The 27,043-nt window shown below is 54.2% G+C and overlaps 1 protein-coding gene across 1 annotated transcript in view; it reads right to left on the bottom strand.

Moving 5' to 3' along the window:
* Positions 1 to 1,620: 1,620 nt before the first annotated feature.
* The window catches only part of CASZ1 (castor zinc finger 1), a 153,971-nt gene continuing 128,548 nt past the window's right edge, over positions 1,621 to 27,043 (bottom strand). The window contains exons 3-13 of the mRNA XM_036743630.1: positions 26,346 to 26,496; positions 25,746 to 25,809; positions 24,185 to 24,339; positions 22,409 to 22,531; positions 20,108 to 20,464; positions 17,989 to 18,187; positions 16,255 to 16,426; positions 13,891 to 14,039; positions 13,531 to 13,765; positions 11,168 to 11,458; positions 1,621 to 6,845 (exon numbers count right to left, since the gene is read on the bottom strand). Coding sequence (XP_036599525.1) covers positions 5,632 to 6,845; positions 11,168 to 11,458; positions 13,531 to 13,765; positions 13,891 to 14,039; positions 16,255 to 16,426; positions 17,989 to 18,187; positions 20,108 to 20,464; positions 22,409 to 22,531; positions 24,185 to 24,339; positions 25,746 to 25,809; positions 26,346 to 26,496 — 3,110 coding nt within the window. The 3' untranslated portion in view covers positions 1,621 to 5,631. The remainder of the gene's footprint in view (positions 6,846 to 11,167; positions 11,459 to 13,530; positions 13,766 to 13,890; positions 14,040 to 16,254; positions 16,427 to 17,988; positions 18,188 to 20,107; positions 20,465 to 22,408; positions 22,532 to 24,184; positions 24,340 to 25,745; positions 25,810 to 26,345; positions 26,497 to 27,043) is intronic.

Here is a 27,043-nt window from a genome sequence, read left to right as displayed (position 1 = left end):
AGAGGCCGGGAGTTCAAATCTCTGCACTTTGTGTTTGGGAAAATGCCCTAGTCCTCCAGGCCTCAGTTTCTTTTTCTGTAAAATGAGGAGGGTGGTTAGCCTCCAACAGCCCCCTGGGTCCTTCCTTGAAGCCTGCTGGGGCTCTGGGTGAAGCAGAAGAGGGTCTGTCTCTGTCCACCCTCCTTGAGCAATCTTGACTGCAGCCACCTCCAGGGCGCAGGTGCCTGACAGCAGCGGCCTCCAGAAGGTCCGGGAAGCAAGCGGCCCTGGGCTGGGTCCAGGGGGCCGACCTGATGAGCCCGCTCGGCTCCCGGTTATACAAGCCTGTGTTCCAGACAGGAGTTCAGCCAACATCCGGATCCGGGTACATGCTGTTCCCGCCCATGGGCAGGTCTCTGCAGGAAGGGCGCTGGCACCGAGGTGGCCAAGCCAAGCAGGAGCCTGAGCTGACTCTCTCCTGGGCTCCGTGGCATGAACCAGGGAGGAGTAGGGAAAGACTACCAGTGTCATGGCCCTCGGGGGGCTGGCCTCCCCTGCATCCTCAGCTTCCAGGGGCAAAGTCCTCCTAAGGCAGGGATTCTTTCCCTTGCTTTGGGCCAAGGACCCCTGGAGCAGTCCTGTAAAGCCTGTGGACCCTTTCTCAGAATGATAGTTTTAAATGTAGAAAATAAAACGTGTAGCATTACAAAAGAAACCAATAATACTGAAATAGAGACGTCACTTTCCCCATCCCAGTCATCTTACCCTCCACCCGTACTGCTCCATCCGGTGACACTGGCCTCCTGACTGTGCCATGAATAAGACCCTCCATAGCTCAGCTCTGGGCAGCTCTCCCCCATGCCGGAATGCTCAGATCACTGACCTCCCTGGCTTCCTTAAATCCCAACTAAAATCCCACCTTCTACAGGAAGCCTCCCCCAATCCCTCTTAATTCTGGTGCTTTTAATTATCTCCAAACAGCATAGAGCTTGCTTTGTATATATTTGTTCTCATGTTTTCTCCCCTATTAGATTGTAAACTCCATGAGGGTAGGGATTGTCTTTGCCTCTTTTTGTGTCCCTAGCCCCTAGCACAGCACCTGGTGCGTAGTAGGTGCTTAATAAATGTTATTGAACTGAAAATTGGATCTCTCTCCTCTTCCCCACTTCCCCACCAAAATCTATCCACAGACCTCTGGTGAAGCCCTCCTTCTCCAAGGCTAGATTCCCAGCTTTCACCTTGCTTGGTTTAACTTTGTCTCCTGGTACAGTAGGAAGGGTACTGGGTTCCAATTCTGCCTCTGACATTTTCTGCCTGTGTGACTTGGTTTTCCTAGGCCTCACAGGGCATTGGATCAGATGGCCTCTGGGGTCCCTTATAGGTCTAGAACTGTGATCCCTTCCTGGCTAGAACTGTATTTTCCCTCCCCAAAAAGTTGGCTTTCCTAAACAGACCCTCCTAGGTGGAGTCTTCTTTTCTCATCTTTTCTTCTCTATCTCCCACCCTGCTGTGATAGGGGACCCCTGATGGGACACCCAAGTATAACCCCAAAAGCGAGGTCACTGGGTCACTCTCTTTTGGATAGGAGTGGGGAGAGACAGAAAGAGGGTGGGATTTAAAAAATAAGGGACAACCTGAGAATTTTTTTTCCAGTTTTTATTGAGTGAAAATGTCAAACCTTGCATCAGTCATGCAAAAAAAAAATCAAATAAATAAAACACATATATTAAATTTCTAATAGCACTAAGTTCAAGTGGAAAAATATTCGGTTCTTATAACGCAGGTGCCGTGGAGACCAGATTCAAGTAATCGGAGCACACGCCGTTCTGTTCAGTTTTCACTTTCTGCATTGTTTTGTCTCAAAACCTCTCTATATATCTATATATCTATATATATGTATATACATATAGATATATACACACACATATATATGTGCATACATATTATTTTATATTTATATATATACACATACATAGTTATAAAACATTAAAAAGAGCATTGGTGGATCAAGCATTTTTCCCCACAGAAAGAAAATAAAACAAAAATTACACATTAAAATTCGAAATGAGCTAGCAATGGCTTGTAGTCCTAATGTGCAATATATTACAAAAGGCTAGACTTCGCACTCTGTCCTCATCTTCTTTTTTTTTCCTTTTTTTTTGTTGCTACATTGAAAAATGTTTTATTTTTTTCTTTACAAAATTCCTTCCACAGACTGAATCCAGTTTTTGTGGCTTAGAACGGTGACGATGACAGGGAGATGCTGATTGCTTGTCTTCAGTAGCTGGAGGTGGTCACAGAGCTCAAGAGGAGCCTTTGGGTGGGGAGGTGAGGGTCGGGGTGGGGGAGGTGCTGTTTTAAATTGACTGGTTTTTTTTTTTTTCTGTTTAATCAGTAATACTCCATCCGACCTCTCCTCTCCACTCTTTTCCCTTCCAAGCTCACTCAGGTGGGTGTGTCTCTCTAGGCTGTGGGCGACCAAAGGAACAAAAAATAAAACATAGAACCAGCTGGTTGGATGGGTTGTACCTGGCTTGGTTTTTTTTTTTCTATTTTCAGTTTAAAAAAACAAAACAACCAAACCGTTGTAAGGAGCAAATAAGAAGGTGTGTGGGAGGGGTTGGGGTGTGAAAGGAAGGAGTTGGGGGGAGGGGCTGTCCAGTGACACTGTCCAGGGAGGGAGACCAGCCTTGAGAGAGGTGGTCAAAGTTGCTCCCACTCAACTCATTGTCAGAACCACGAACAAGATGGTCTAACTGATGGAGAAGAAGCTGAGGAGAGCCAGGGCTGGTCCCAAGCCCCTGCTCTTCTCTGGATCAGAGACAGCTTCCTAACTGGCACGGGAGTCCTCACTACCCCCCTTGCTGAGGAAGGGAAGGGAGCCAGGTGTTGGAGTTACCTGTAGCTCGGTTCACCCCAGCTCAGGGACTGGCTTATTTCCCCCTCATTGCTAGGGAAGTGGGGGGGGGGCAAGACTACTTTAAAGGAGGAGTGGGGACCATTTGAGGGGTGCACCAGCAAAGCAGCAGCCAAAACAAGATAAAACAGGAAAAAAAAAGCCTTAAGAAGCCACACACGTATAAACTGATAAGAGGGAAAACCCCCCAAATGTTAAATTAACTACAAACTTGTATTAACAGTATTTTCCCCCCTGCTACAAAATTCAAGTCGAGTCAGAATCACACAGCTTCCATCAGTGCGAGAGTGTGAAGACACGCAGCCTCAAACTGTTAAGGCCTCTAAAATAAATGCTAAACGAAAACCCTCGAGAGAGATTGCACACGAGTTACCCAACCTAAGGGGGCTAGTCCAGAAGGCAGGTGAGCGGCTGGAAGCCAGAAGCAGTGTCTCCCCTCCAGCACCCCAGCTCTCGGTTTTTTTTTCCTTTTCTCTTTTGTTCTACACAGAATAACCTTTACAGGAAAAATACTGTACAACTTTTTTTTTTGTAAATTTTTCATTTTCATTTCTGAATATTAAAGCCAACAGTCACATCCGCCCTGCTTGCCACGACCTGAGCCGCTGGCTGTGAAGAGCCCCCCTCCCCCACCCTCCCATCTCCCCCAGCCCCATTTTTTTTTTCCTTCTCTCCATCAGCACCATTCAGTCTTCCCCTTTTAGGATAGATGTAAACTGTGAGTTTTCCCTGGAGTTCGTTCCCAGGGTGGGATTGGGAAGTTAAAAGGAAAAAAGCTGACGCGCTTTCCCCCTCCTCACCCCAACCTTTCAGAACAAAGAGGGAGGGAGAAAAATGCCCCTCCGGGTGTGGGGGATCTTTGGGGCCACCAAAGTGGGGCAAAGTCTAGCAAAGGTTTCCCAGTTCACTTGATTCCATGAGATTTCCTTGACAGTCTCCTGCAGTGATGAGTCCACGGAGAGAGCATTTCTTCCTTCTTCCCCAGGAACCGGGCCAGGGCAAAGGATGGGGAGAGGGGGAGGCGGAGAGTCACCGCTGGGCGTGCTACTCATCCCTAATTGCAAAGTTAGGCCCTGACTGCCGCTTAGTACCTGGGGCTCTCCGTGACCGCGCTCCTCCCCTCTCCACTCCTGAGGGCCCAGTGAGATAGGTGGGGGGGAAGGCCCCTGGGGCCAGCTCCGGATAGCCCTGAGGAGGGGGAAGGTCCCTGGAGCCGGGGGGTTCACAGTAGCCCTCGTGAGAAGTGTCACAGTCCTGAGCAATAAATAGTCCCGTGGGGAGAAGGGGTGTTTAAGGGGGTGGGAGGGGGCTCCAGCCACTGGCAGGAGGGACCCTGAGACTTACTTGAGCCCCAGGCTGGGTGTGGATCAGCCGCTCTGGGTCACGTAGGGGCTTCTGTCCTCAGACAGGGGTGTCTCCACTTCCCACCCCTAGACAAAAGCTGTTTCCCTGAAGCAAGCCCCCCACTCCTGCTAAACGGTCCTGGAGGCCCTTCCGCTCTTGTCCTCTGAGGTGGAGATGGGCAGAAGGGGTCCTGCAGGGTCTGGGGGTGGGATGGGGATTTCTTCGATCCTCCTCTCTGCTTTGGTGCCAGCCTTCCCTCCCTGAGCTGTGCGCCCCGAGACCCGGACCGAGGGGCGGGGAGGCCGCCACCAGCACCCGAGGCAGGTATTGCTCAAGGCTCCTGGCCCCTTTCCAGAGGTGGCTGGGCCTCCCCCCTTCCGACCTTTCCGGGGAGGTGCTGGGAATCCTAAAACACCCGAAGAGCCTGGCTGGGTGGAAGAAGGAAGAGCGGATAGGTGGGAAGGGGGAAACCGGAGTCCCAGCAACCCGAGGGCCCAGAGGGGGCAGGCTTCGACTGGCTCCCAAGGGGACACCCAGGATCTCCCCACTCCCCCCAGCTCGTGCACTCCCCTGGGTGGCCTGGCGTCCCTGCCCCTGCTCTTGTGGCCAGACCACCACCAGGAATCCAAACGAACATCTCTGTACAGAGGGAAGCTTTACATATAAATATCTTTAAAAAGAAAAAAAAGAATATAATGAGGAAAGATCCCGGAGAGAGGGACCGGAAGAACCGACTGAGCGCCCCAGCCCCTACCCGCCCGCTTTCATTAATGCTTTTCTGTTTAACAATAAATACCCCTTCCCCCAACCCTCCACGTATGCAGCCTCCCCTCCGTTTTAATGCTGGAGAGCGAGCCGAGGGGAAAAGGAGACCCCATGTAGCCATGGCCATTTTGTTGATATACATCTTGGGGAGGTGTGTGTGTGGGGGGTGGGGGGAGTTTGAAGGGACCCAGAACCTCAACCCCCTGGCTGAGGGAAGGCATGGGGATACACCAGCTAGCCAAACAGCCAAAGGAAGTGGGAAACGGGGAAAATCCCAGGCCTGGAGGTCTGCGCCGGTCCCCGTGAGAGGAGACGCTCTAGCTCTCTCCTCCCCCACTTTTCCCAGTTTCCATTTCATCTGCACACTAAACTGGGAGCCAGTCACCCCGCGGACCCGCCCTGTCTCGGGTCCCTCTCCCCCCTCCTCGGCTGCCGGGGGCCCGGGGAGGACCACGTCGGGGTTCCGGCTGGGGCGAGCGTGGGGTAGCCAGCCGTCGGGTTTCCGGCGTGGCCACGCGGGAGATGCTGGAGGGCTCTCTTCTCTATGGGGGTTCTGGGTCTCTGTGGTGTCTTACTTTAAACAAACAAGCAAATAAACAAACGGGACACACGCCTCGTCCAGGAGGCTATGGGGAGGTGGAAGCCGTCAAGTCTCCCGCGGGGGGCCGGGAAGCATCGCTGTGGTTCAGGGGACACGTCTCCTCCGCTCCCCCGGGGCCCTTGGGGCCGAGCGCTTCTCCCGGGCCGGCGTCGGGGAGTGACTCCTCGGAATCCGTGTTCAGATCCTCCTCCTCCTCGTCGTCGTCGTCGTCATCATCGTCCTCTTCTTCATCCTCATCCTCATCCTCGTCGTCGTCGTCCTCGTCCTCTTCCTCCGCCTCCTCATCCTCGTTCAGCTCTTCCTCCTCCTCCTCTTGCGACGAGTCGTCCAGGCCCCCGGCGGCCCGGGGCACCGTCTCCTGCGGGGCGTCGGCGGGGCAGGGGCCCTGGCCCTCGGGGGGCTTCTTGCTCAGGTCCAGGGAGTCGTTGAGGCCCAGGCCCGCGGCGGCGCTCTGCAGGAAGAAGAGGGAGCGGCCGGCGTCGGCGCCCAGGTTGAGCGAGCCGTCGAGGCCCGCGCCTTCGCCGCCCCTCGGGGCCTCGAGGTCCGGGGCGCCGGCCGGGAGCCCCTCGGGCCCCGGGCTGGCGGCGGGCGGCAGCTCGCCCCGCTCCTGCTTGTCGTGCTTGCGCTTGTGGGAGTCCATCTGCGACATGCCCACCACGGTGTGTTTGCAGCCGGGCGCCGTGCAGTGGAAGTGCGAGCACTTGAGCTTGTACTTGCAGTCCGGCACCTCGCAGTCCGCGCTCGAGCTGAACTGGCAGAAGCCCGCGGCGCTGATCACGTCCTGCTTGCCGTGGTGCTTGCGGTGCGCCGTCACCTTGGTGCTGTCCGTGCAGCGGAACCCGCAGCGCAGGCAGTGGAAGTGCGTGCTGCTGCCCGACCACGGGCAGTCGGCGAAGTCGCAGCTCAGCGACGACTTGAAGCGCTTGAAGTCGTCCAGGACCAGGTTGTCCACGCGGTCGTGGTGCTGCGCGTGCTTGTACATGTGCGTGCGCCCGCAGAACTTGTAGCCACAGTTCTCCCGCGTGCAGTGGTAGTGCGTGACCTTGAGCGAGAACTGGCAGGCCGCGTCTTTGCAGTCCTCGTACAGGTCGTAGCGCCGGAAGCCCTCCAGCATCATGCCCTCGTCCAGCATCTTACGCGACGACGCCGTCTTGCGGCGCTTGCCGAAGGGGGACATGTCCTCGATGATCCAGAAGCGCTTCTTAGCGCCGGAGGCAGTTGGCATGGTGATGGTGTTCCCTGTAGGGGAGAAGGGCCGAGAGGTGAGGCCGCGCGGGAGGGGGCTCTTGGTGGGCATCCCCACGGCGTGGGGTCAACTCTTCTCACCCGGCCCATTTAGATGGCTTTCTAAGGGTCCTTCTAGCACATAGCCCACGATGCCCACAGCTGCCTGGCCGCGAAGGCCACGGGCGTCCCGGCCAACGGTCCTACCCAAACCCTCTACACCACGAAGCTGACCGCTGTCCTGGGCGCAAAGGGCTGAGAGGGCCTCTAAGAACTGGAGGCACTTCATGGGTCATCTAGCCTGACCTCATCAAGGACATTATTCCTTTCCGCCTGCCCCGCCCCCCGCCCCAAGACCATAGGGCAAAACTGTAAGTTCCTATTTCAAACTGAGTGGGGCATTCTGTGTAATGATGGACTCGGGAGGCAGGAAACCTGGCCTCCAGTCCCCTCCTGGGGCACTTTCGCTGCTAGCCCTGTCTTTATGGAGCCTCAGTTTCCCCATCTGTCAAACGGGCACTCCCCGTCTCAGGGGACATTCAGGGGAAGACCCTTGACTATCTTGGAGTGCGCTTCATGAATGCCGGGGGACTCCCTTCCCCAGTCCCACTCCCTTCAGAGGCTGATAACCACCGGCAGCCCACTCTGTAGAGAATGCAGAGACTGTTTGGTTCCCAACCAGGCTGCCCTCCATTTTGGGGTGGGAAGTGAAGAAGCCTCCTGAATCTAATTGAAGCTGAAAGGGGAATCTAGGTCGCCAGAATGTAATTACCCAAGTTGGATTCCGGCCAGGACACCATAATGTACCTCCCTCTAATGAGGGACAAGCAAGCTCTCTTTCCTGCTGATTAACCCCTGGCTTCCCCCAGGTCAGGCACGCCTGTCTGCTCCAAGGGGGCCAACGAGCTTTTGGCAGCAATCTTAAATACTCTAGCATTTATGCTTTGGAAGAAACACACACACACACACATACACACACAACCACCCATCACCCACACTGCCCTGAGGTCAACTTCCTACTTCATTCCCAAACTTTTTTTCCCTCCTTCTAAAAGGTTTGGGGTGATCTTTCTTCCCACCAAGGTCAATGGAAGCAGGAAGTAGCGTCCTTGTGGAAGGAGAAGCTTGTAACTGAGTTTGAGGCTTGGGTTGGAATCCCTCCTGGCTTCAACCTGGAGGGAGAATGTTAAGAGCCTTGAAGGCCGGGGCTAGTTTTACGTTTCTCTTTTCAGACCTGGGTTTGCCTTCCCTGGGGCTCTAACTTGCTGGAGAAAGTGAGTTCTTTGAGGGCAGAGGCAGTTTTTCTTTTTGTCCAGCCCCATCTTCAGCTCCACGTGGTTGGAGGTGGTGGTTGGACTGAAGGGCCGCCCTTCCCCCACCAGGCAGATCACTGGGGGGGGGGGACAAATGGAGAGAAGGACATTTAACTACAAAGTGAGGAAAGCACCTCTGTAAGCCAAGGTAGTTTCAGAACTGAGGAGGAGTCGAAGATTTGAGGTTTGGGAGACTGGGAGGGGCAGGGGCTTGGGTCAGAGACGAGGGCCTGCCCCACCACCTACACCAGCTGCCTTGGCAGAACCGAGTCGTGGAAAGCCAAGCCTTGGGACCCCAAAAGGGTCCCATGCCCCTGAGGGGTTTCTCTGATCACCTCGAGGGGACATCGGCACCAGAGGGATCGTAGCTGCCTGGCTATGGACCACCAAGCTCGGAGACTTGTCAAACACTCTCTTCCCCTTATGGGATCATACTTGGATCTAACCCCTTCACTTTACAGAGGAGGAGGCTGAGGTCTAGAGAGGGGAACATCATGAGGTCAAGATTTGGACTCAGGTCCTCTGATTTCCACGTTCTGTATTTTTTCCACTGTACCACACTTGTAGGAAGCTAGGTACCAGAGTATAGGTGGGGCTGCCATTCTTGGGGGTGTCTACACTCAACCCACCAGCCAGCACATTACTGCCTTCTTCCCCCACCTATGATTCAGAAGCAGAAGCCGAGTCCCAGTGTGGACAGACCCTCGTCCTCAGTGCCAGGCATTGCTCTGTGATATCTGGTTGGTTGATTAGAGCCTTCCCTCCCAAACCACAGGCAGGAATTTGTTCCTCTGAAACCTAACAGAAGGAGCTTGGGGCTTTCACTGGCTAAATTGGCCCTAAAGAAGCAAAGGATACCTCCCCCCCCACAAAGGAAACACTCCATCAGCCAGAGAATCAGGGATAGGGCCCTACAGGTCAAGGGCATTGGGAGGGAAAGAGAAGAACCAAAAGTAAGTGTGATGGTCCAGGGCAGCAGGCCAGAGGTTTGGGGAAGGGGCAGTCTCCACGGATGATGACAAAGGCTAATGGCAGGGGAGGGGTGGGGCGGAGAACGTCTAGCCTGGTTCTGGTTCGGGATCCTGAGTCTGAAGAGCCTTGGTTGGGAGTGTGAGTATGAGCGAGTGTGTGTGTGTGTGTCTAGTACTCCATTCCCATCTCTGCCTTGCCTCCCTCCCTAGTGCCAGAAATGCCCTCCTCTCTCTTTTCAAGGCTCCACTCATGTACCCTCACCTACATGCATGGGAAGGCTTTTTCCTATCCCCTTAGCAACTGGTACATTTTACCATGTAAATTATCTGTTTACATGTTGTATCCTTCCTCCAGGAGAGTGTAAGCTGCAGGAGGGCAGGGCCCGCTTTTCATTTTGTCTCTCTAGCCCCACCGCCAGCACAACTCAGTAATCTTTGGTTGGGATTGACTGGGGGTCATGGTGGGAGGGAAAGGTGCCCTCTATGAGTCTCCTGGTGGGTTCTTCTATTTGAGCCAGCGCTTAGGTTGGTGCCTAGCACAAAGGAGGCGCTTAATGTTTGCTGACCACCCCCCTCCACGGATTCAGGCTTAGGCTTGGAGGGTAGCCCAGGACGATGAGGGGAAGGGCCTTCCCCAGGGTGACAAGAGTCAGCAGAAGCTGGTGCTTCCTAACTCTGATGTAGGCTCTCTCTCCACCTCAGGGGGTCGGCTGCCTTTGAGTGGCCAGGTTATGCCCCCTTCGGTCATCCTAGAGGCTTAGGCCTCAGGGAAGGGCAGCCAGGGCGCCTTCCCTGCAGCCTCACCAAAAGTCCTGCTCGGTTGCTGTTTAAAGGATGGGGACCAGGAATGAGGATGAGTGTCTGTCTTTGCCCCCTCCAGAAACTTGTACGTTCATTGTATTTCCTTATTTGTGCACACATTCTATCTCCCCAGAAGAGTGTGAGACTCCTGAAGGCAGGGGCTGTCTTTGGATCCCCAGCTCCCAGAATGATGCCTCGCACACAGTAGGTGCTTCATGGATTTGTACTAAATCTTAGCAAATGGAATCTGGGGTTAATCTACAGGGGAAAATCCCCTTTGTTCATCCTCAGGAATTCCAGGTAGCCAAGCACAGTGAGAAATGGCCTGACCTGTCTGTCAACATGAGCAGGGTGTGTGTGGGGGGGCAGGTCGAGCTGGAACAATGGCCCAATGGCCCACCTCTCTCCCTATCCAACGATCACATTCTCCCAGGGCCTGGACATCCTGAGGAGCTGGTGAGGGCCAGGCAGGGACCGGTATGGGAGGAGACACTATCACCGCTCACAGGGGAGCTGGGCCAGGGGCTGGAGAAGGGTCGACTTGGTCATCGGGATTTTAGGGACATTGCCTCCAAGGGGACTTTGGGCTGGACCTGAGTTAGGGCAGATCCACTAGGGGACTTGGCTGAGCTGGCCCCTTCTCCACTGAATGACCCCCTTGCTCACTAAGTTTATCTCTTGCTCATGCTGGGGTGGGCGGGGGGTGGTGGCAGGGCTGTGTCTACTCAGTGCCCAGAATGAATTTAGCCAGTCTAGGGACAGGACAAGGCTCTTGTCAGGCTGAGGAGATGAAGAGGAGCAGAAGTCCCCCGGCTCTGCTCTTGCCCATGACTGTATAGTCCTTTTGGTCCTGGAAATGCCCGGGTCATTTCCATGTGGAGCAGGAGGCCTTTCCTGAGATCACCTTCTAGGGATGACCTATGACTGCTTATTTTCAGGTTGTGTCCTTCCTTAGAATGGAAGATCCCTGAGGGCCGGGACAGTCTCTTCCCTTCCTTGTATTCCCAGTGCTGAGCCCAGAGCTTGGCATTTCTCCAGTCCTTCTTAAAGGGGAGGCTCCCAGTGGCACCCCACCTTTCTAGCTTGCCTTTCTCCATCAGAATGTATGCTCCTTGAGGGCAGGGATCGTCTTTGCCTTTCTCTGCATCCCCAGCACCAATACATGAGCAAGCCAGCTCCAGGAAGGGCGGCTGGGGAGGGGGTGGGGGGCTCAGGGGGGACGGCACTCGGCAAGAACGTTGAGGGGAGTTACCTGCAGCGTCCTGCACTATGGGGATGTCACTTTTGACTGGAGGTGGAGTGGCAAGGACAGGTGGAAAGCCGGGCGTGCTGGTGGCGGGCAGGACAATGGCCCGGCTGCTTCCCAGGGTAGCACTGAGCAGAGAATATGAGAGACAAGACGGAGAGAGGAGGTATGGGAGGGAGGGGAGGGGCGACCTGAGCAGGCCCTGTGACAAGGATGGAGGCAGTGGAGGCTGGGGGGCCGCGTGGGGGGCGGCGGCCTCGTCGGCAGCGGCAGCAGGAGCGGCAGCAGCCAGGCAGCCTGGAGAGGGCGAAGAAGAGCAGAAAAAAAAAACCAGAAAAAAACAAACCAAACCAAACCAAAACAAAGGACGGACAAACAAACACAAACAAAAGAACCCAAATGAGAAACCCAACGGCAGAAGCAAGTACGATGAAAATGGAAAAAATGTGTTCAGAGGTAAAAAACGGAGCTGTGATGGAGAGGAGATGGAAGGCAGGTGACAGGAAGGGGAGGGGAGGGCAGAGGTGGGAGGGAGAGAGGGAGAGGAGGGAGGAAAGGGAAGATGGGCCTGGCCAGAGCCTCTTAGAGCGCCATTAGGGGCTCGAGTCCTCCGGACGGCTAGCAGGCCTACATCAGCTCCCCTGTGTCTGCTCCCTCAGGGGGGCAGCTAGATACTGAAACAGACCTGGGGCCCTCCTGGCCTGGACCTTGGCACTCTGCAGCCAGGGGCTCCCTGGAACCCCTACTTCCTAAGGCAGAGGTTCTTAACCTTTTTTAATGTCATGGACCTCTTCTCAGAACAATACTTTTAAACGCATAAAATAAAATACAAAGGATTACAAAGAAAACCAACTCTACTGAAATAAATTTACCAAAACAGTTTTTTTTCCTACCCAATCCAAGTTCATGGATCCCTCTGAAATCTAACCACAGAACCCAGATTAAGAACCCCTGAACAAGAAAGGTAAGAAGGTGGCACTGTAGTGTAGTAGCCTGCACACTGGATCTGGAGCCAGGGAGACCTAGGTTCAAATCCTGACTCAGACCCTGACTCCCCATAAGCAAGTTGCTTTACCCACCCCCCCCCCTTTTGCCTCAGTTTTCCTTATTCATAAGGTGAGAGCTTTGGCCTAGACCATGGTCTGAGGTCTATGAAGCTGACTTACTTACAGAAAAGTTAGTCCTTTAGGAATAAAAGCCGTGTGACCTTGGACCATTCACGTGACATCTTTGACCTGCTTTCTGATTCATAAGATGAGAGGTCTATGCTCAGTGGCCTCTAAGCCCCTGCTGGCTCTAGGTCTGTGAACCTATGGGTGATGCCTTATCCCTGAAGAAGGGCAGCTTTGACCTCCATCTGCTTGGGGAGAGTCATGGGAGGCGTTGGAGGGTGGGGAATGTTTCCCATTTATTCATCAGCAGTTAGAATGGTCTGGTTTAGAGTCATATCCTGGCTCTCCTGTGCCTCCACATGGGCCAAGGCTGGAAGCCTGCTTGCAGGGCCAGGGGGTAGTTCCTGCCCTCCCTACACGCCCCTGCCCAGCCTTTCATGCTGCCCTTGATGTGGTCTGTGGTCCAGGGAAGGCACAGATTCCCTCTTCTAGAAATGGAAAAATGAAATTCCATGTTCGGAGAGTCTGGCAGATGGGGGGGGGGGGGCCATGGAGTCACAAGGAGACCCAGCGAGGCTGGAAGTCAGAAACCACCTCCTGGTGATGAGTGCCGACAAACGTGAAAGGGGAGAGGGGGTGGGCTCCTCCTCTCGAGAAGCCTTCCAGGGGTCCCTGCACGACGACGAGGCGGGTATCCAGTGGGCTGCACTGGAGGGCCGTGGACGGCCACTGCTTATGTGTCACAACCTGTTTGCCTGAATGACAGGGCTGACTGGCTGCCTCACTTCCTTCGTCTCCTTCCTTTCTGACCCCAGTGAAAAGAGCATGGGATTTAGGATGAGAAGACCTGGGTTCAAATCCTGCATCTGCCACTCATGACCTTGGTAAGTCACTAGTCCCTCTGGACTTTGGTTTCCTTACTTGTTAAATTGGGGGGGGGGCGGTTAGGCTAGATGACTCCTAAGGTGCCTTCCAGCTCTGAATCTATGATTCTAGCTGAATGAACTTAGGCTCTTGGGCCTCAGTTTCCCCACCTGTAAAGTGAAGGGGCTTTCTCCCCAAGATCCCTTCCAATGGTGTAACACAAAGCAACAAGAACCTTCTTTCTGTTTCAGGATAGAGGGAACGGAGCGGGGTGGGGTGGGGAGCATGGGGCTGGAGCTCTGGTGGCCGGCCACAGGACGACCAGGAGGGCCTGTGTGTCAGGCAGGGCTGAGGGCTTCGGCCGGAGGCAGCTCTCCAGGACCGAGCACTTACCTGGGGAGGTGCTCTCATTGCCCACCGGGGTGCTGGAGCAGCTTCGGTCCATGTTGGAGGATTCGGAGGAGAGCGCCCCGGGGCTGCAGCCAGTGTAATCCACGTACTCATCTGTCTCGGTGTCCATTAGGCTCTGAGGTCCCTGAAACGAAGCGGGGGTCCCTGATGAAGCTGGGCTGGGGGCCATGCTGCCGACATGGGAGAGGCTTTCACTCCTGGTGGGGTGTCCCATCACCTGGAAAGGAGAGGGAGGACGTTGGCTCCCGGGGGGGGGGGGCTGTCGGCGTGAAGCATGGCCCCCAACCCCAGGGTGGGGGAGGAGGAGCCTGCCTTAGCTCAGTCGGCCTGCTCTCTGCTCACCTGAGTGGGAACCCGGTCAAAGTTCTTCCCCAGCATCCTCCGCATGTGCTTCCGGGCATGGGATGTCATCTGGTGTTTGAGCAAGAAGGAAAACTGGCAGCCCTCTCGGATACAGTGGAAATGACTGTTGACTTGATTGTACTTGCAGCCTGTGGACACACCCCACCCACCCGAGGGCTGTGAGCCTTGGCCAAGGGGTCCAGAGCTTGCTGGGGGAGGGGAGGCTCCAGGCCAGGCCTCCAGCTTTGCCCCTGTCTGAGAGCAGGTCACCCCAGGAGCACTAACCCCACCCACCCGAGGGCTGTGAGCCTTGGCCAAGGGGTCCAGAGCTTGCTGGGGGAGGGGAGGCTCCAGGCCAGGCCTCCAGCTTTGCCCTCTGAGAGCAGGTCACCCCAGGGGCACTACCCCCACCCACACTCCGACTTCACAGGGGAAGCACTAGCAAGCATTTCTAACAGGCCCACTGGAGTATGATGGAAAGGACGCTGGACTTGGGACAAGGGATTCTGGCTTCAGATTCCAACTTCCTGGGCCTTTTCCCTCATCTGTAAAACCAAGGGACAGGCCTAGATGCCTCAAGTCTCCTTCTCCTCTTGAGCCTGTGATCTAACAAAAACCATTGTCATCTCCAGGCCCGACATCATCAGTCACAGAGGGCCAGGGGCACGCAGGCCGCTGACGGTGACGGGCTGCTCCCCTCAGAGGAGCCATCTCCCCCAGCACCGCCACCTGCTCCCAGACTTCCCGGGGAGGGAGCCTGTCTCCCCGCCAGACTCTGTTTGTTTAGACGGCTGCACGCCCCTCCCTCCTTCCCCATCCACTCGTGCCTTCTTTGGAATTAAGAACAAACAGAGAAGGCTGGATGGAAAGTGTCGGTGGAGGGCAGGTGAAGGCTTGCCTGTTGCCACGGCAGCGGTGCCGGCTGGGTGTCAGGTATCTCGGAGGGGCTTTGTTTGGCCCCCACTAGCACCTGAAACACCCAAAGTTGAGTAAATAATCGGGAAATCCTGACACTTGTAAACCGAGCCCAGGTATGGGGCCCGCTGGCCACTGCGTGTTGACATCTGTTGCCGTGGTTACGAGCCACATCCCCAGCAGGAAGTCTTCAGAAGTGGCAGTTGGGGGTGGGGGGGAGGAGAGCTCGCTTCCTTTTCCAAAAGTTGCCTTTTTTGAGTGTGTCCTCCTATCTCGGAGCAGCCGAGACAAAACCTCCTTAAACCACTAACCAGAAGCCCTGGCCCCCAGGACAACCTTGGCTACGACCATGAGAGGGAGGGGGAAAAGCTTTGAGGGCATTGCCCTTCCAACAAGGTTCTCTGCCTGGGGTTTCTATGTTGGCTTCCTGGGCACAGGGCCGTGGGCTCCCTCCGGCCATCCCCCATCCGCTCCCCTACTGCCCAGGGGGCCAGGAGAGAGAGGTGGCTTGCCTTCCCTGTGGTACCCGGGTGCCATGCTGTACCATGTCCTAGAGACACAAGGGTACTCGAAGTGGTTCCTTTGACATGCCCCAGAATGGCCAAACTCCAAGGAACAAAAAAGAGTCTTTCCAACTCTGGCTCTGCTCCCTATCTTGTGGGCCCAGAGGCAGGTCCCTTTTCCTCCCTTGGACTCTTGGACAGTCTCCTGGAGTGTCTTGGACTCCCCCCCATCCCTGTAAAATGGGAGAGGAGAGGGGGACCTGTAAGGGTCACTTGGGTTTGTTAGATCAGAGGAATATGATCTTTATGACATGGAACTGGAAGAGACATTTTACAGATGAAGAAACTAGGTCCAGGATCAGAACTCCAAATACCATCAATTAAGGCATCGGTTAAGGGATTCCAAGACCCAGAAGGCTCCCCTTCTGGAGCCCTAGGCTTCAAGAAGCAGGATCTAATCCAGAGGCACCTGCTGAAGCCTTTTTTTTTTGGCTGGGACCAGCAGTTGGCACCTCTTCCCATATTGGCAGAGAGAGAATGACCACCAGGGTCACAGACTGAGCCTTGAACAGGCTTCATTAGGGGTGTGGACACCCAGTATGGACCATGACCAAAGACCCCTGGGGCCTCTGCTGATTCTTGGGGCACCCACTGCCTTTCGATGGCATCCCTAACTAAACCCCAAATTAAAAGTGGATGAACCGTGTATAATGGGGGCATAGTGCTTGCCTTCTCAATGGGTGGGGAGAGAATTTGGAATCCAATTTAAAAAAAAAAGGATGATAAAAACAAATAAAGAAAAAAGTTTCTTGGGGAGAAAAAAAACAAAAAACCAAGAAGGGACTTAGTTAAGATGGAGGCCTCCAAGAAACAGATACCAGGCGCTAAGGCTCGAGACCCCAAGCCAAAGTGGCTGGAAGATGCCCTGGACGGGTCCTTGAGTTACCTAGCCTCCCGCATTCCTCACGCTTGGTGAAATACTTGAACCCGTTGGCTGCCCGGCGTTCTGCCTTCTCATGTTTCTTTATATGCCAGGGCAACTTGGTTGTGATGTTGGTCACGAAGTAGCAGCCGGGCCGGAGGCAATGGTAGTGGCCTCGCATCCGGAACTCGCAGTGCTGTGGGTGGGGGAGGGAGCAGAGAGAGGGGGGGCTCAGAGCTATGAGATGAGTTTTCAGGGTCACACAGCTATTCAGAGTTAGAGGTGGGATGTGAATCCAGGTCCTCCTGACTCAGTGGGTCTAGCAGGCCATTCCCACTAAGTCACCCTGCCTCTGCTGGCCAAAGAGGCATGTTTACAGATCACACAGATCTTTGGGACCATCTAATCCAACTCCCTTATTTTAAAGACAAGGAAACTGAGGCCCAGAGAGGCTCGGTGATTAGCCTAAGCTCACAAAGGTCATAAGCGATGGAGTCAGAATTCTATCAGCAATCTTTCTATGGCCCACGCTGGAATGTAAGTGCTTTGATGTGGCTTGTTTCACTTGTCTGTGTATTCCCAGAGCCTAGCACAGTGCATCTGGCACATAGTAGGTGCTTGCTTGATAAATGATAGCTGACTAACTGATTAATGACCCCAAAATACCTCTCAATTTTTCTGCATGCTTTGGTTCAACCAAAAACGGTGAGGACTTTCAACATGCATCTTCCAACATGGCGCAGGACGTGTGATACCACTGTTGGAAGGTGATGGCTAGACAGGGAGGCATGTGGCCTAACTGGGTTTTGGGGTCAGAGGAGCTGGCTTGGAATTCTGGCTTTGCTCCTTGGTCAAACTGTATTCCCTTCTCTGGGGCTCAGTTTTCTCATCTGTAAACCAGGTGACTTGAACCAGATGTCCTCTAAGGTCCACAGTAGAGCCAAGTCTATGATTTCACGAGCCCAGAAACTCCACTATGCATTAGTCAATGAAGCGGGAGAGGGGTTGCCTAAATGGCCACTGATATTTCTTCCCATCTAGCATCTCAGAGCCCATTGAGATGATGCAAGAAAGGGCTCCTCTGCCATCTTCCTTTGGGAAGATAATACATTCACTGCTGATGGCCGGCCCAGACCATCCCAGACCGTCCCTCAGGCCCTGAGGATCTTTGGCTTCCTTTAAATCTCAGCTTGGGGCTGCCTCCTACAGGAAGCCCTTCTGATTGTACCCCTTCCCCATCCTACCCTCACTTGTTAATGCCCTTCCTCTCCTCAAATTATCTTGTATTTACTCATATGTCTTCATCAGGAGTTCTTAACCTTTTCTGGGTCCTGGACCCTCTTGGCATATGGTGAAGCCCATGGGCCCCTTCTCAGAATTATATATTTAAATACAGAAATCATATATTAAATGCATAAAATGAAATACATAGGATCACAAAGAAAATATATTAAAATACTAAAAAACAAGAAAAAGTTCCCTGGTCAGGAACTCCCAGGTTACAAGTTGTTTCCCTGTCCCCCCTCCTTCCACTGGAGAACGTAAGCTTCTTGAGGGCAGAAGTGGTTTCTCCCTTTTTGTCTTTGCATCTCACCTAGACTGGCATATAGGGTCTTGTATACAGCAGGCACTCCATAAATGCATGTTGGCCTGGCTTGAATCGTTTCTTGGATGTCTCACCACTCCTCACTTGGCTGCCCCAGACCCCTGGTGGACTCCTTCACCCCACTCCCCTAGGCTGGTGGCCAGCGGTCTTACCTGGTTTGGACAGAGACACTGCAGTGAGTAGTAAGCAAACTGGTCTCGCACATTCACCAGGTTGTTGCTGGGGTTGATGTGGTCCAGGCAGTGCGACTCGGCCTTGCCAGAGGTCTTACAGACGTATTTGCAGTTTCCGAAGAGACAGTGGAAGTGGAACTTGCTGGCATACTTGCAGTCGTTCACGAGGCAGGGGTCACTGGAACAGAGTGACAACCCACAGGGTCACTGCCGTCCTTGGGGCTCCACCCCTGAGCTCTTTGGGGTTCCCGAGGCTGGCTCCCCAGGCGGAAGGAGAGGGGCAGATGTCTACATCCCACAGCCACAGCTGGGGCTGCCCCCCAGGGCTGCCCTCCTGCTTCCGGGGGAGGTGCCAGCTCCATGTCCTGGCATGCCTGGCTCTATCATGATTCAAACGTGGCAGGGAGCGGGGCCTGCTGAGCACACTTAGGGGTGCCCAGAGCGCTGCATGCTGGGACACAGAGCCTCCACGGACCACACCTTGGGTTTAGAGATAAGGACGACTGCAATCAGTTCCTGGGTATGAAAATCAGGGCTAGGCCCTGCCAATCCTTGGCGGGATGCCACCAAGGGCCTAGTTGGCACTGCCCTCCATCTGACTGGCTGAGTACAGCTGTGTGGGCAGGGCCACTCCCAGGAGCTCCCCATGCACAATTGGACCTGGGAGATATCTGTTTGGCTTCTGGACTCCTGCAAAGGTTCCTTGTTGATGTCCACCCACTGAGGATGGCCCCACCACCTCATGTGCACCTCCCCTCCCCAGTGCAGCCCTGTCCCCCAGTGACCTCTGCTGGGTGCTGGGAGCCTTGTACTCATCCTCCCCCCCCAAGTAGCTGTACCCCACAAAAGTGCAAGTTCTGAGGTCTGGGACGGGGTGTGAGTAACTGGTGAAATCCAGGGAGGTCCCAGCTTTCTCTTCTGACAGATTAAAGCTGAGGTGCTCTCATGGCTCCTAGATAACAGAGCTGGAAAGGACCTCAGAGGTCACCTGAAACTCCGTTTTATGGATGAGGAAACAGAAGCCCAGAGAGGACAAGAGGGAAAGCCAAGATTTGAACTCGGGTCCTACGTCCCCAAGGACAGCCCTCTTCCCAGTGTGCTACTGGTTTCTGGGAAGACGAGGGGGGGGAATTCCATCCAAGACTGAGGGACATTTCGGAAACTACCGTGGGGTTGAAGGGAAGGGTGACTGCCCTAGTTTCTGGCTATAGACCCAACTCCCAGGGGCTCTCAGAGAGGGAGGACAGCTTTAACGCAGGTGGTGTGTGTTTACTTCCAATTTATTAGTTTTATTGAGAACAGGAAGCTGCGGTGCAGAGATCCAAATACAGTCACCGTTCTTGTCGCCACCACTGCCCAGGAAGAGGGACCCTCCCCGCCGCCCCCACTCCCCTCCCCTTCTCCAAGGCCCCGAGCCAACCTGTGGAAGGGTGGCTGCCAGGAAGGTGACAGTAAGGCCCCTCTCCTTGCATCCACCCCTTCCGAGAAAGCCCCAAGGATGGCAGTGACCCTGTGGTCACCCGCCATGACTTCAAGGGGCTTGAGGGACTAGCCCTATCACATGGGCTGGAGCAGCAGAGGCTTCCAGTTTCCTAAGGCTGGAAGGGACCCCAGAGGCCATCTAGTTCAACCCACTCCATGAACAGGGGAGGAAACCATGGCCTGGGGAGTGAGAGATTCCTACCAAGGGGGATGCGAAATACCCCCTGCTGGGCAGAGGCAGATGCCCCTCAGCACCATAATCCCTTGGATCCCTGCTGCTTCAAGCCCAGATCAGTCCAAGGCACCATGAACAGTCCCCAGCTAGGCTTGGCAGAGGCTCTTAGGCCATGGGGGGAGTGGCGAGCGTGAGGACGGTACAGTGCGGGCCACCCCCACCAAACGACCCTGGCACAGGAGTCCTGCTTCCCATGGGAAGCCCAAACAGGAGGTAAGGATGTTAGCAGCAGCATCTTTGCAAGGGAAAACCCTTGACTGACTAGCCCATGGCGAAGCCCGAGCACAGACAGCACCCTGCTTGACTGAAGAGGAAACCTTGGGGGTCTCGGGGGGACCGGGACCACCTGGCTACCCCTCCCCGCTCATCTGAAGGACTCACTTCTCCTGGAACTGGAGGAATCCGGGTTTGACTTGGGGCTTGGCATTTTCTAGAGAAGTCGTGGCCAAGGGTGAAGCAGCCATCCCTGGCACCGATGATGGAATCTGAGGCATCTGGGGGATGGCGGAAGCCAGTTGCTTCCAGGCGAGGAGGGTCGGGGCAGAGGGCACGGTGGCCGGGCTGGCAGCGGGCACCTCCAGGCCGGAAGCGGGTGCTGCTGCTGCCGCAGTGGTGATGGAAGGTGCTGGGGGTGAAGACGGGGCCAATGAAGGCTTGATCTCGGTGGCGGCTGTGTTTGGGAAGGAAGCCTCCGTGTTCCCCTTTACAGCTCCTCCTGCCTCTGTTCGGAAGTGGAAACTGGAAAGGGAAAAGAGGCTGCTCAGGTGAGGGGGTTGGGGGCTGGGGAGGGCTCGCAGAGCTGCAGTGGACTGGGCTGGAGCTCCAGGGCTGGATCCCTGGACCCCCTCCCCGCCATGAGACAGGAGGATACTGGGGCTGAGGCCGAGTCCTGCCCACAATCACATACTGAGGCGGTGGTGGGGCCGGACCCTCACCTGCTGACTCCAAATCCAACCTCTTTCTGCTCCGTCTTGGAGCCCTGCTTCTCCAAGTGTGGGCCCGAGATGCCCCTGCTCCCCCACTAAGACCTCCACTCCGTGGCTGTCATGGGGCCCTAGCTGATGGACCCACGGGGTTTTTCTGGGATGGCCTGGGTGAAACCACAATCACCTTCCCACGGACACAGCTTAGCTCATTTGGTCTTCACAACACTTTTGGAAACAGGAGCTCTTATGAGTCCCATTTTACGAATGAAGAAACTGAGACAGAGGTGAAGGATGCCCTTGGATTTGGGAGCTAGTAAGTGCCAGAGGCGACATTTAAACCCAAGCCTTTCCTGACTCCAGGTCCTGCGCTCTGTCCACTTCACCACCCAGCCGCCTGACTAGAGGGCAAATGGTCCCATTCTTGGACTTGTTCCCCACCTGCCCTAGGTTTAGGCCGGGGCCTGGTCTGATTTTGCAGGGGGTGGTAGGGCTGGGGGAGGATTCTAAAACCTGGGCATTCTTGCATTGGTCCTTCTTCAGCAAGGCCCCTTCCTCGTCTTGGGGGGAGAAGTGATTCTGAGCAGTGAGGACCAGCCTCTTAAAGCCTCTGTGGGGTTACTAAGCTCTGGGGTTCAGCAGGCTGGGATGAACATGCTCATGCAATAGATGGTGACCAACAAAAGGAGTTATGAATTCAAGTTTGCCATTGGCAAACCAGGGAACTGGACCTTCCCAAAGGCTGACAGGATGGTTTGATTCAGGGCTTCAAAGCCGATGATGACTTTTTAAAAAGTAAAAGATAAATTAATACAATGACCAAGGTTGTGGTTCCCAAAGCGATGAGCCTCCCTTCAGTGCCGAAGTGGGGGCCCAGGGATGTGGAGCACTGAATACGCTCTCAGACTCAGCTGATGTGTAACTTACGTTTTCCTCAACAGCTTTTTACCCCTTTTTTTCTGTTTTTATTCTGTTACAAGTGAAGGCTGTTGTAGAGAAAGCCAGAAGGGGGTAAATTCCAAAATGAAGGTCTCATTAAAAATATAAATTTAATTGCTACTTTATCAATATTTTCAGTTTATCGACAACATAAAATTATCCAATAAATCCAGGAAGCTGATAAAATAGCATTACTGGATTTAAAAAAAATTTCAATAAATTTAGAAATAAATTTAATTTATCTTTAAGTCAGTAAATAGAATTAAGATATCATTTTCACAGTATTTGAAGCCCTAAATCAAACTTAGGCAGGTCATTCTACTGCCCTGAAGATGGACCCTTTTCTGACAGTGAGTATACTTGCACAGTGTCAGTTTGCAGGAGTCTAAATATAACTTTTCCAGCTTGGCTCCCCCCTTTCCTCAACAATTAGCCTGTCCCTGCTATAGACACTGGGCTTCTTGGCTGAGGACAGAGTTTGGGCACAGAGATGGGCTGGGCAGGTCTAGAGAAGGGCCTATGGACAGAGGAGTCCAGACAGGGCTTTGCAGAGACCACTCCCTGGAACACAGGATGTTCTCCACTCCCCTTAAGCTTTGGAGGATTCTGAAGGTGCCTGACGACGATGACTACACCTCACTCAATCTCACGCAGATCAGGAAGACAGCAAGGAGAGGAGAGGCTGCGCTCTAAGTGGGACACAATGCATTCAAGGGGACTTCTTTTCAATGGGCCGACCTCAGTGATTCTCTTCCTCTTTCAAGGACTGGGGGGCGGGGGAGGGGAAACTGAGGGCCCCGCCAGAGCCCCGCACACTCACTTGGCGTGTTTGATGGCCCCGTCCAGGGTGCTGAAAAGGGCGCCACACTCTTCTACCACGCAGTGGAAGTGAACTTTGTGCAGAAAGTCACATTGGGCGTCGCAGAAATCCTTGGTGCCAAACCTGGACAGGCAGGGAGACCCAAAGTTAGAGCCTGAAGTTCTGGAAGGAAACCTTGGCCGGGGCTGTCTCTGTGCCCGACCAGCCAGCACGCTCGGCCACCAGGGCCCCGCCCTCCACCCCTCATAGTACTGAGATCACTTTGCTGTAGACTCCAACTCCCTCGTCAGCGCAGACTCATGATCCTGGTGCACTGAGAGGCCAAGTCCTCAGGGTCACCAGCTGACAAGGACCAAAGGCTGGACTCGTCCCAGGTCTTCCCGACTACGAGGTCCGCCTTCCATGTCCCATCCTGTGATGCCTTGTTAGGATTACTCTGCACACGAGCTGCCTCTTCTTCTCTGCTTATATGCTGTTTCCCCTCAGGTGAATGTAAGTGTCTCGAGGGCAGGGACTATTCCCCTTTGATAACTCAGGTACCTTGTATGATGCCTCGCACACAGTAGGTGCTCAAAAGATGCTCACTTCCTTGTTTATGAATGAAAATACAGGCGGCTCAAGCGCACCCAGGGACCATTTTCCTTGGCCTAATCCTTGAAGCTGATTTTCTGGCTAGACGGCTCAGCAGATAAGAGTGCTGGGCCTGGAGTCAGGAAGACCTGAGTTCAAATCCAGCCTCAGACACTTACTGTGTAACCTTAGGGAAGCCATTTCACCTTTCAATACATCAGCTTCCCCAACTGTGACATGGGGACAATGAGGGCGCCCACCTCACTGGATTGTGTGAGGCTTAAAGGAGATAATGTTTGTAGGGTGCTTGGCCTACAGCAGGTGATGTGTATGCGCACACATATACATGTGCATGTGCGGCTGATATATACACACACATGTGTACATACGTGTACGCACAGATCCATATCAACATGCATACACACGTATGTATCTATACATCACAATACATGTGTGTCATATGGGACACACACAGACACAAACACACTTATTCCCTTTCTTGTTTCCCTTATTCTCTGGGTAGAATACAGGCGCCTTGAAGGCAGGGGCAGTTTCTTTCAGCGTCTAACACAAAGCTTGGTATACAGCAGGAGCTCTATAAATGCTTGCTGCTGAACAGAACTGACAGGGTTTCCCAGGCTCGGCAGAAGGAAGACAGGGTCTGGACGCAGGCCTTGGGTGGGATGGTATCCGAGTTGCAGCCTGGATACTCATTCCTTTTCCCTTCTGGAAAATCTCCCCCAGAGACCCCAGGAACATCTGCCCTTCCAATGGGGCCCCTGGCTCAACCCATAACACCAGAAGCAGGAACAATGAAAGCCGTCAGCAGGACGCCCTAAGTTTTACGTACATGATCTCATTCAAGCCTTCCTACAATTGTGCCAAAGAGGTGCTTTACAGACTAGGAGACTGAGGCTGATGCGGAGGGGAAGTGACTCGCCCAGGGCCACACAGCTAGGAAGGGTTGGAGTCAGCATTTGAATTCAGGTCATCCTGACTCCAGGTCTAGCGCTCTAGCTGCTGGGCCACCTGGTCCCCGGCTACTGGAGGCAGATGGACTGTAGGAAATGGTGCCAAGAGGCTTTGACCTCCACCTGAGGTTCTCCAGGGAAAACGCTGTCCCACGAAACTACTTTTCAGCATTCTGCTAACTCTGCTTGCCGGTGGCACGGCATCTCTGTCGCTCTCCTCCCCACCCCCCCATACCTTCGCAGGTATGCCTTCCAGGGCTCGGACAATTTCTCCTGAACCAGGCTCTTCACCGCCTTTCCTAGGTATGGAGAGGACTCTCCAGCGGGGCCCCCTTCGGCCTCGGCCTTGATGCTCAGCAGGCTTCCGAGGCTGGGGTTGCCTTGGGACATCTGCAAAGGAGAAAGGGACAGGGTAGGAAGGAGGGGGACCGAGGATCCGGTACGCAGAGGAACAAGGGATGCTTCTGGGAGTCTCTCCTACCCCTGGCTTTTGTTTCGGGGTGAGAGCCGAGCAGGAGTGGGAATGGGGAGGGGGCCGCTGAACTCAACGCTGCGTGAGACATCACCCGGCCCTCCTCCTCCATCGTGAATGGACAGGGCCGGAGGCGGCCTTCAGTGATCAGCACCGGACCTATGGATATTCAAAAGCTCCATCAATGGTCCTTGCCCATCAGCCCCCATGCTGTTAGGAGGCATCACTCAAGTCCAGGCTGTGACTCTGGCCTGTCTTCCCCCAGACTCGTCGGCTCCTGGCCTATTTTCCTGCCAGAAGGTTTTCAAAAGAAACACAAGAGGAGGAGGAGGAGGAGACTGGTGGAGGGGGAACCCCTATGAATTCCTTTCGAACAAGAGGAGGCACACAAAAGATGAGTGAAGAGGGAGGGGAGCGAGCCTCGCAGGGGGAGCCGAAGACATACTTGTAATGAGGAGGGAAGGAGGGAATTGGGGAAGGGGAGGGGGTGCGAAGGCTCGACCCACTCAGAGCCAGGAGGCTCAGAGGGGGAATCCGTGGGAGGAAGCAGAGAGTGGGAGAAGGCGAGAAGAAGCTGCTTGGAGTCGAGAACAGAGCTGGGCTCTCTCGACAATCCCCTGGCCTGGCCGGTGATGAGAGCCAGCTTCAGGGACACCAGAAGGACAAACCTCTAGTGCCCATCACGAAGCCAGATGATAACACGCGGCCCGGGCCTGGCAGCGTCTCTGCTCGCTAATGCAGTTGTGTACAGTAACCAAATTAATCTCGCCAGAGTCAAATTTATCATGTAAAAAGGGGGGGGGGGAAATATATTTGAGGTGATGTATAATTTAAAAAGACCCTGCATTATTTAAAATAAATATTCCGGAGTGTCCTACCCAGGAGGCATCCCGACACCATTACTCACACCCCGAAAAGTGGAAATTGATGCTTTGCGCCTACTTTGATCTCCAGTCCCCCCCCACTTAAAAACCTCACAAAACAACAAACAAAAACACATAAAATGAATAAATAACATTAATAACTGATAAAGAAAGAAGTTGGAAGACTAGGGAAAAGCTTTTGGAGCCCTCCATCTGAAGGGAAGGGGGGAAAAAAGGTGTCAGAGGCTGGGATATATTTCTTCAGCCAGTTCATTAAATTAATTTGTAAGCAGTGGCTTTGAAATTATACCCGATGAAAAATGGTCTCAAAATTTAAATGGTACAAACTCATCTTATTAGAGGCAAAACATTAAAAAACAAACACATCCCCCCACCCCTCCTCACCCAGCTTTAATTTCTCTGGGTGGGGGGATGGAAGGCGTGTGATGGATGGTCCTTACCTTATTCATAAGCGAGGATAAAAGAGATGAATTTGCTGCGACTGCGTGGCTATTTGATTCATTGCTGGAACACACAAACCAATGGGCTTCAGTGAAGATGTGTACGGGGACTGGGAACCCAGAGATTAATTCCCCTCTGGGCTCCCTCCCCAGCGCCTAATGCATCTGGCAGGGGAGGAAGGGATGACGCTCCCTGACAAGCCAAGGGCTTCCTGGAGAAGTCACAAGCAGCTTTGCCCGGGCCCCTCTTTAGCTACTTCTAACACAACTCCATTTGAGCCTGGCTCGCCGAGTCCCAAGCCCAGGATTTTCCTTCGGGGCTCCTACACGGTAGAGGAGTCGGTAGTACCGTTAGAAGTCACTTAGTACTGGAAGGGATTTCAGAGACCGCCTGGTCAAAGCCCCTTATTTTACAGAACTAACTCATCCAAGGCATAAGGCCTTCAGCAGTCACTTGCTAGGTGTCTTGGGGGGGAGTATGGGGAGGGTGGTTTAAATGCCTGAATGTGGCCTGGGGGGACAGTGGACACCGGTGTCTTGGGGGCTGGGGGCCCTCTGAGGAGGGGCCTTCCCAGTTCTGCACTGCTCCTCCAAGCTCACCTGTGTTCCTTCACACTGAGGTCCAGACTTCGATCCTGCAGGGTCTCCTGGGATCCTGAGGAGGAGGAGGTTGAGGGGTTCTCCCCAGAGTCCTGCTTCACCTGGGTTGGGGGGAACCGTCCAGGGGGGATCTGCTGCTGCTGCCCATTCCCTGTACCAGAGGAGACACAGAGGGTTAGAGGACCAGGGTACGGGGAAAAGGGGTGTGTGCATGTGTGTTAGAAGGAGGGGTGGTGTACCCACTGAATGGCAGTGCCCTTCCCCAGAGGCCAAGCAAATAGCCAGAGGGCAAGAAGGAGGGGGCGCTGGCAGGGAAAGAAGGCGGAGAAGACTCCCCACCCCCTCTGCTGCCATCAGCCCTGGAGGGAGGGAGGGATGGATGGATGGATGGATGGATGGATGGATGGATGGATGGTAGGCCAGCCAGGAGGCCTGGCTGCTGGTCAGCGTTTCTCCCCCTCTGACGTGATTACTTGTGACTCTCACCCCAGCATGGCAATTCTTCAAGTGATAATTATTGCAAAATGATGTCAAAAGTTGTCTGGGCTCAGGGGGCCTCCAGGAGGACAAGGGTGGGAGGCTGGCAAGGGGGGAGGGGAGCTAGGGCCTGGTGGGTGGGTAGGGGGGAGGGGAACCCACCCCACTTCATTTTCTCCACCAACTGTCACAAGAAATTTGCGGGGCCGCCGCTTGAGCAT

Source organism: Trichosurus vulpecula, chromosome 2, assembly GCF_011100635.1.
Source record: "Trichosurus vulpecula isolate mTriVul1 chromosome 2, mTriVul1.pri, whole genome shotgun sequence".
In the NCBI taxonomy this organism is placed as follows: domain Eukaryota; kingdom Metazoa; phylum Chordata; class Mammalia; order Diprotodontia; family Phalangeridae; genus Trichosurus; species Trichosurus vulpecula.
This window is presented reverse-complemented; position numbering and strand designations above follow the sequence as displayed.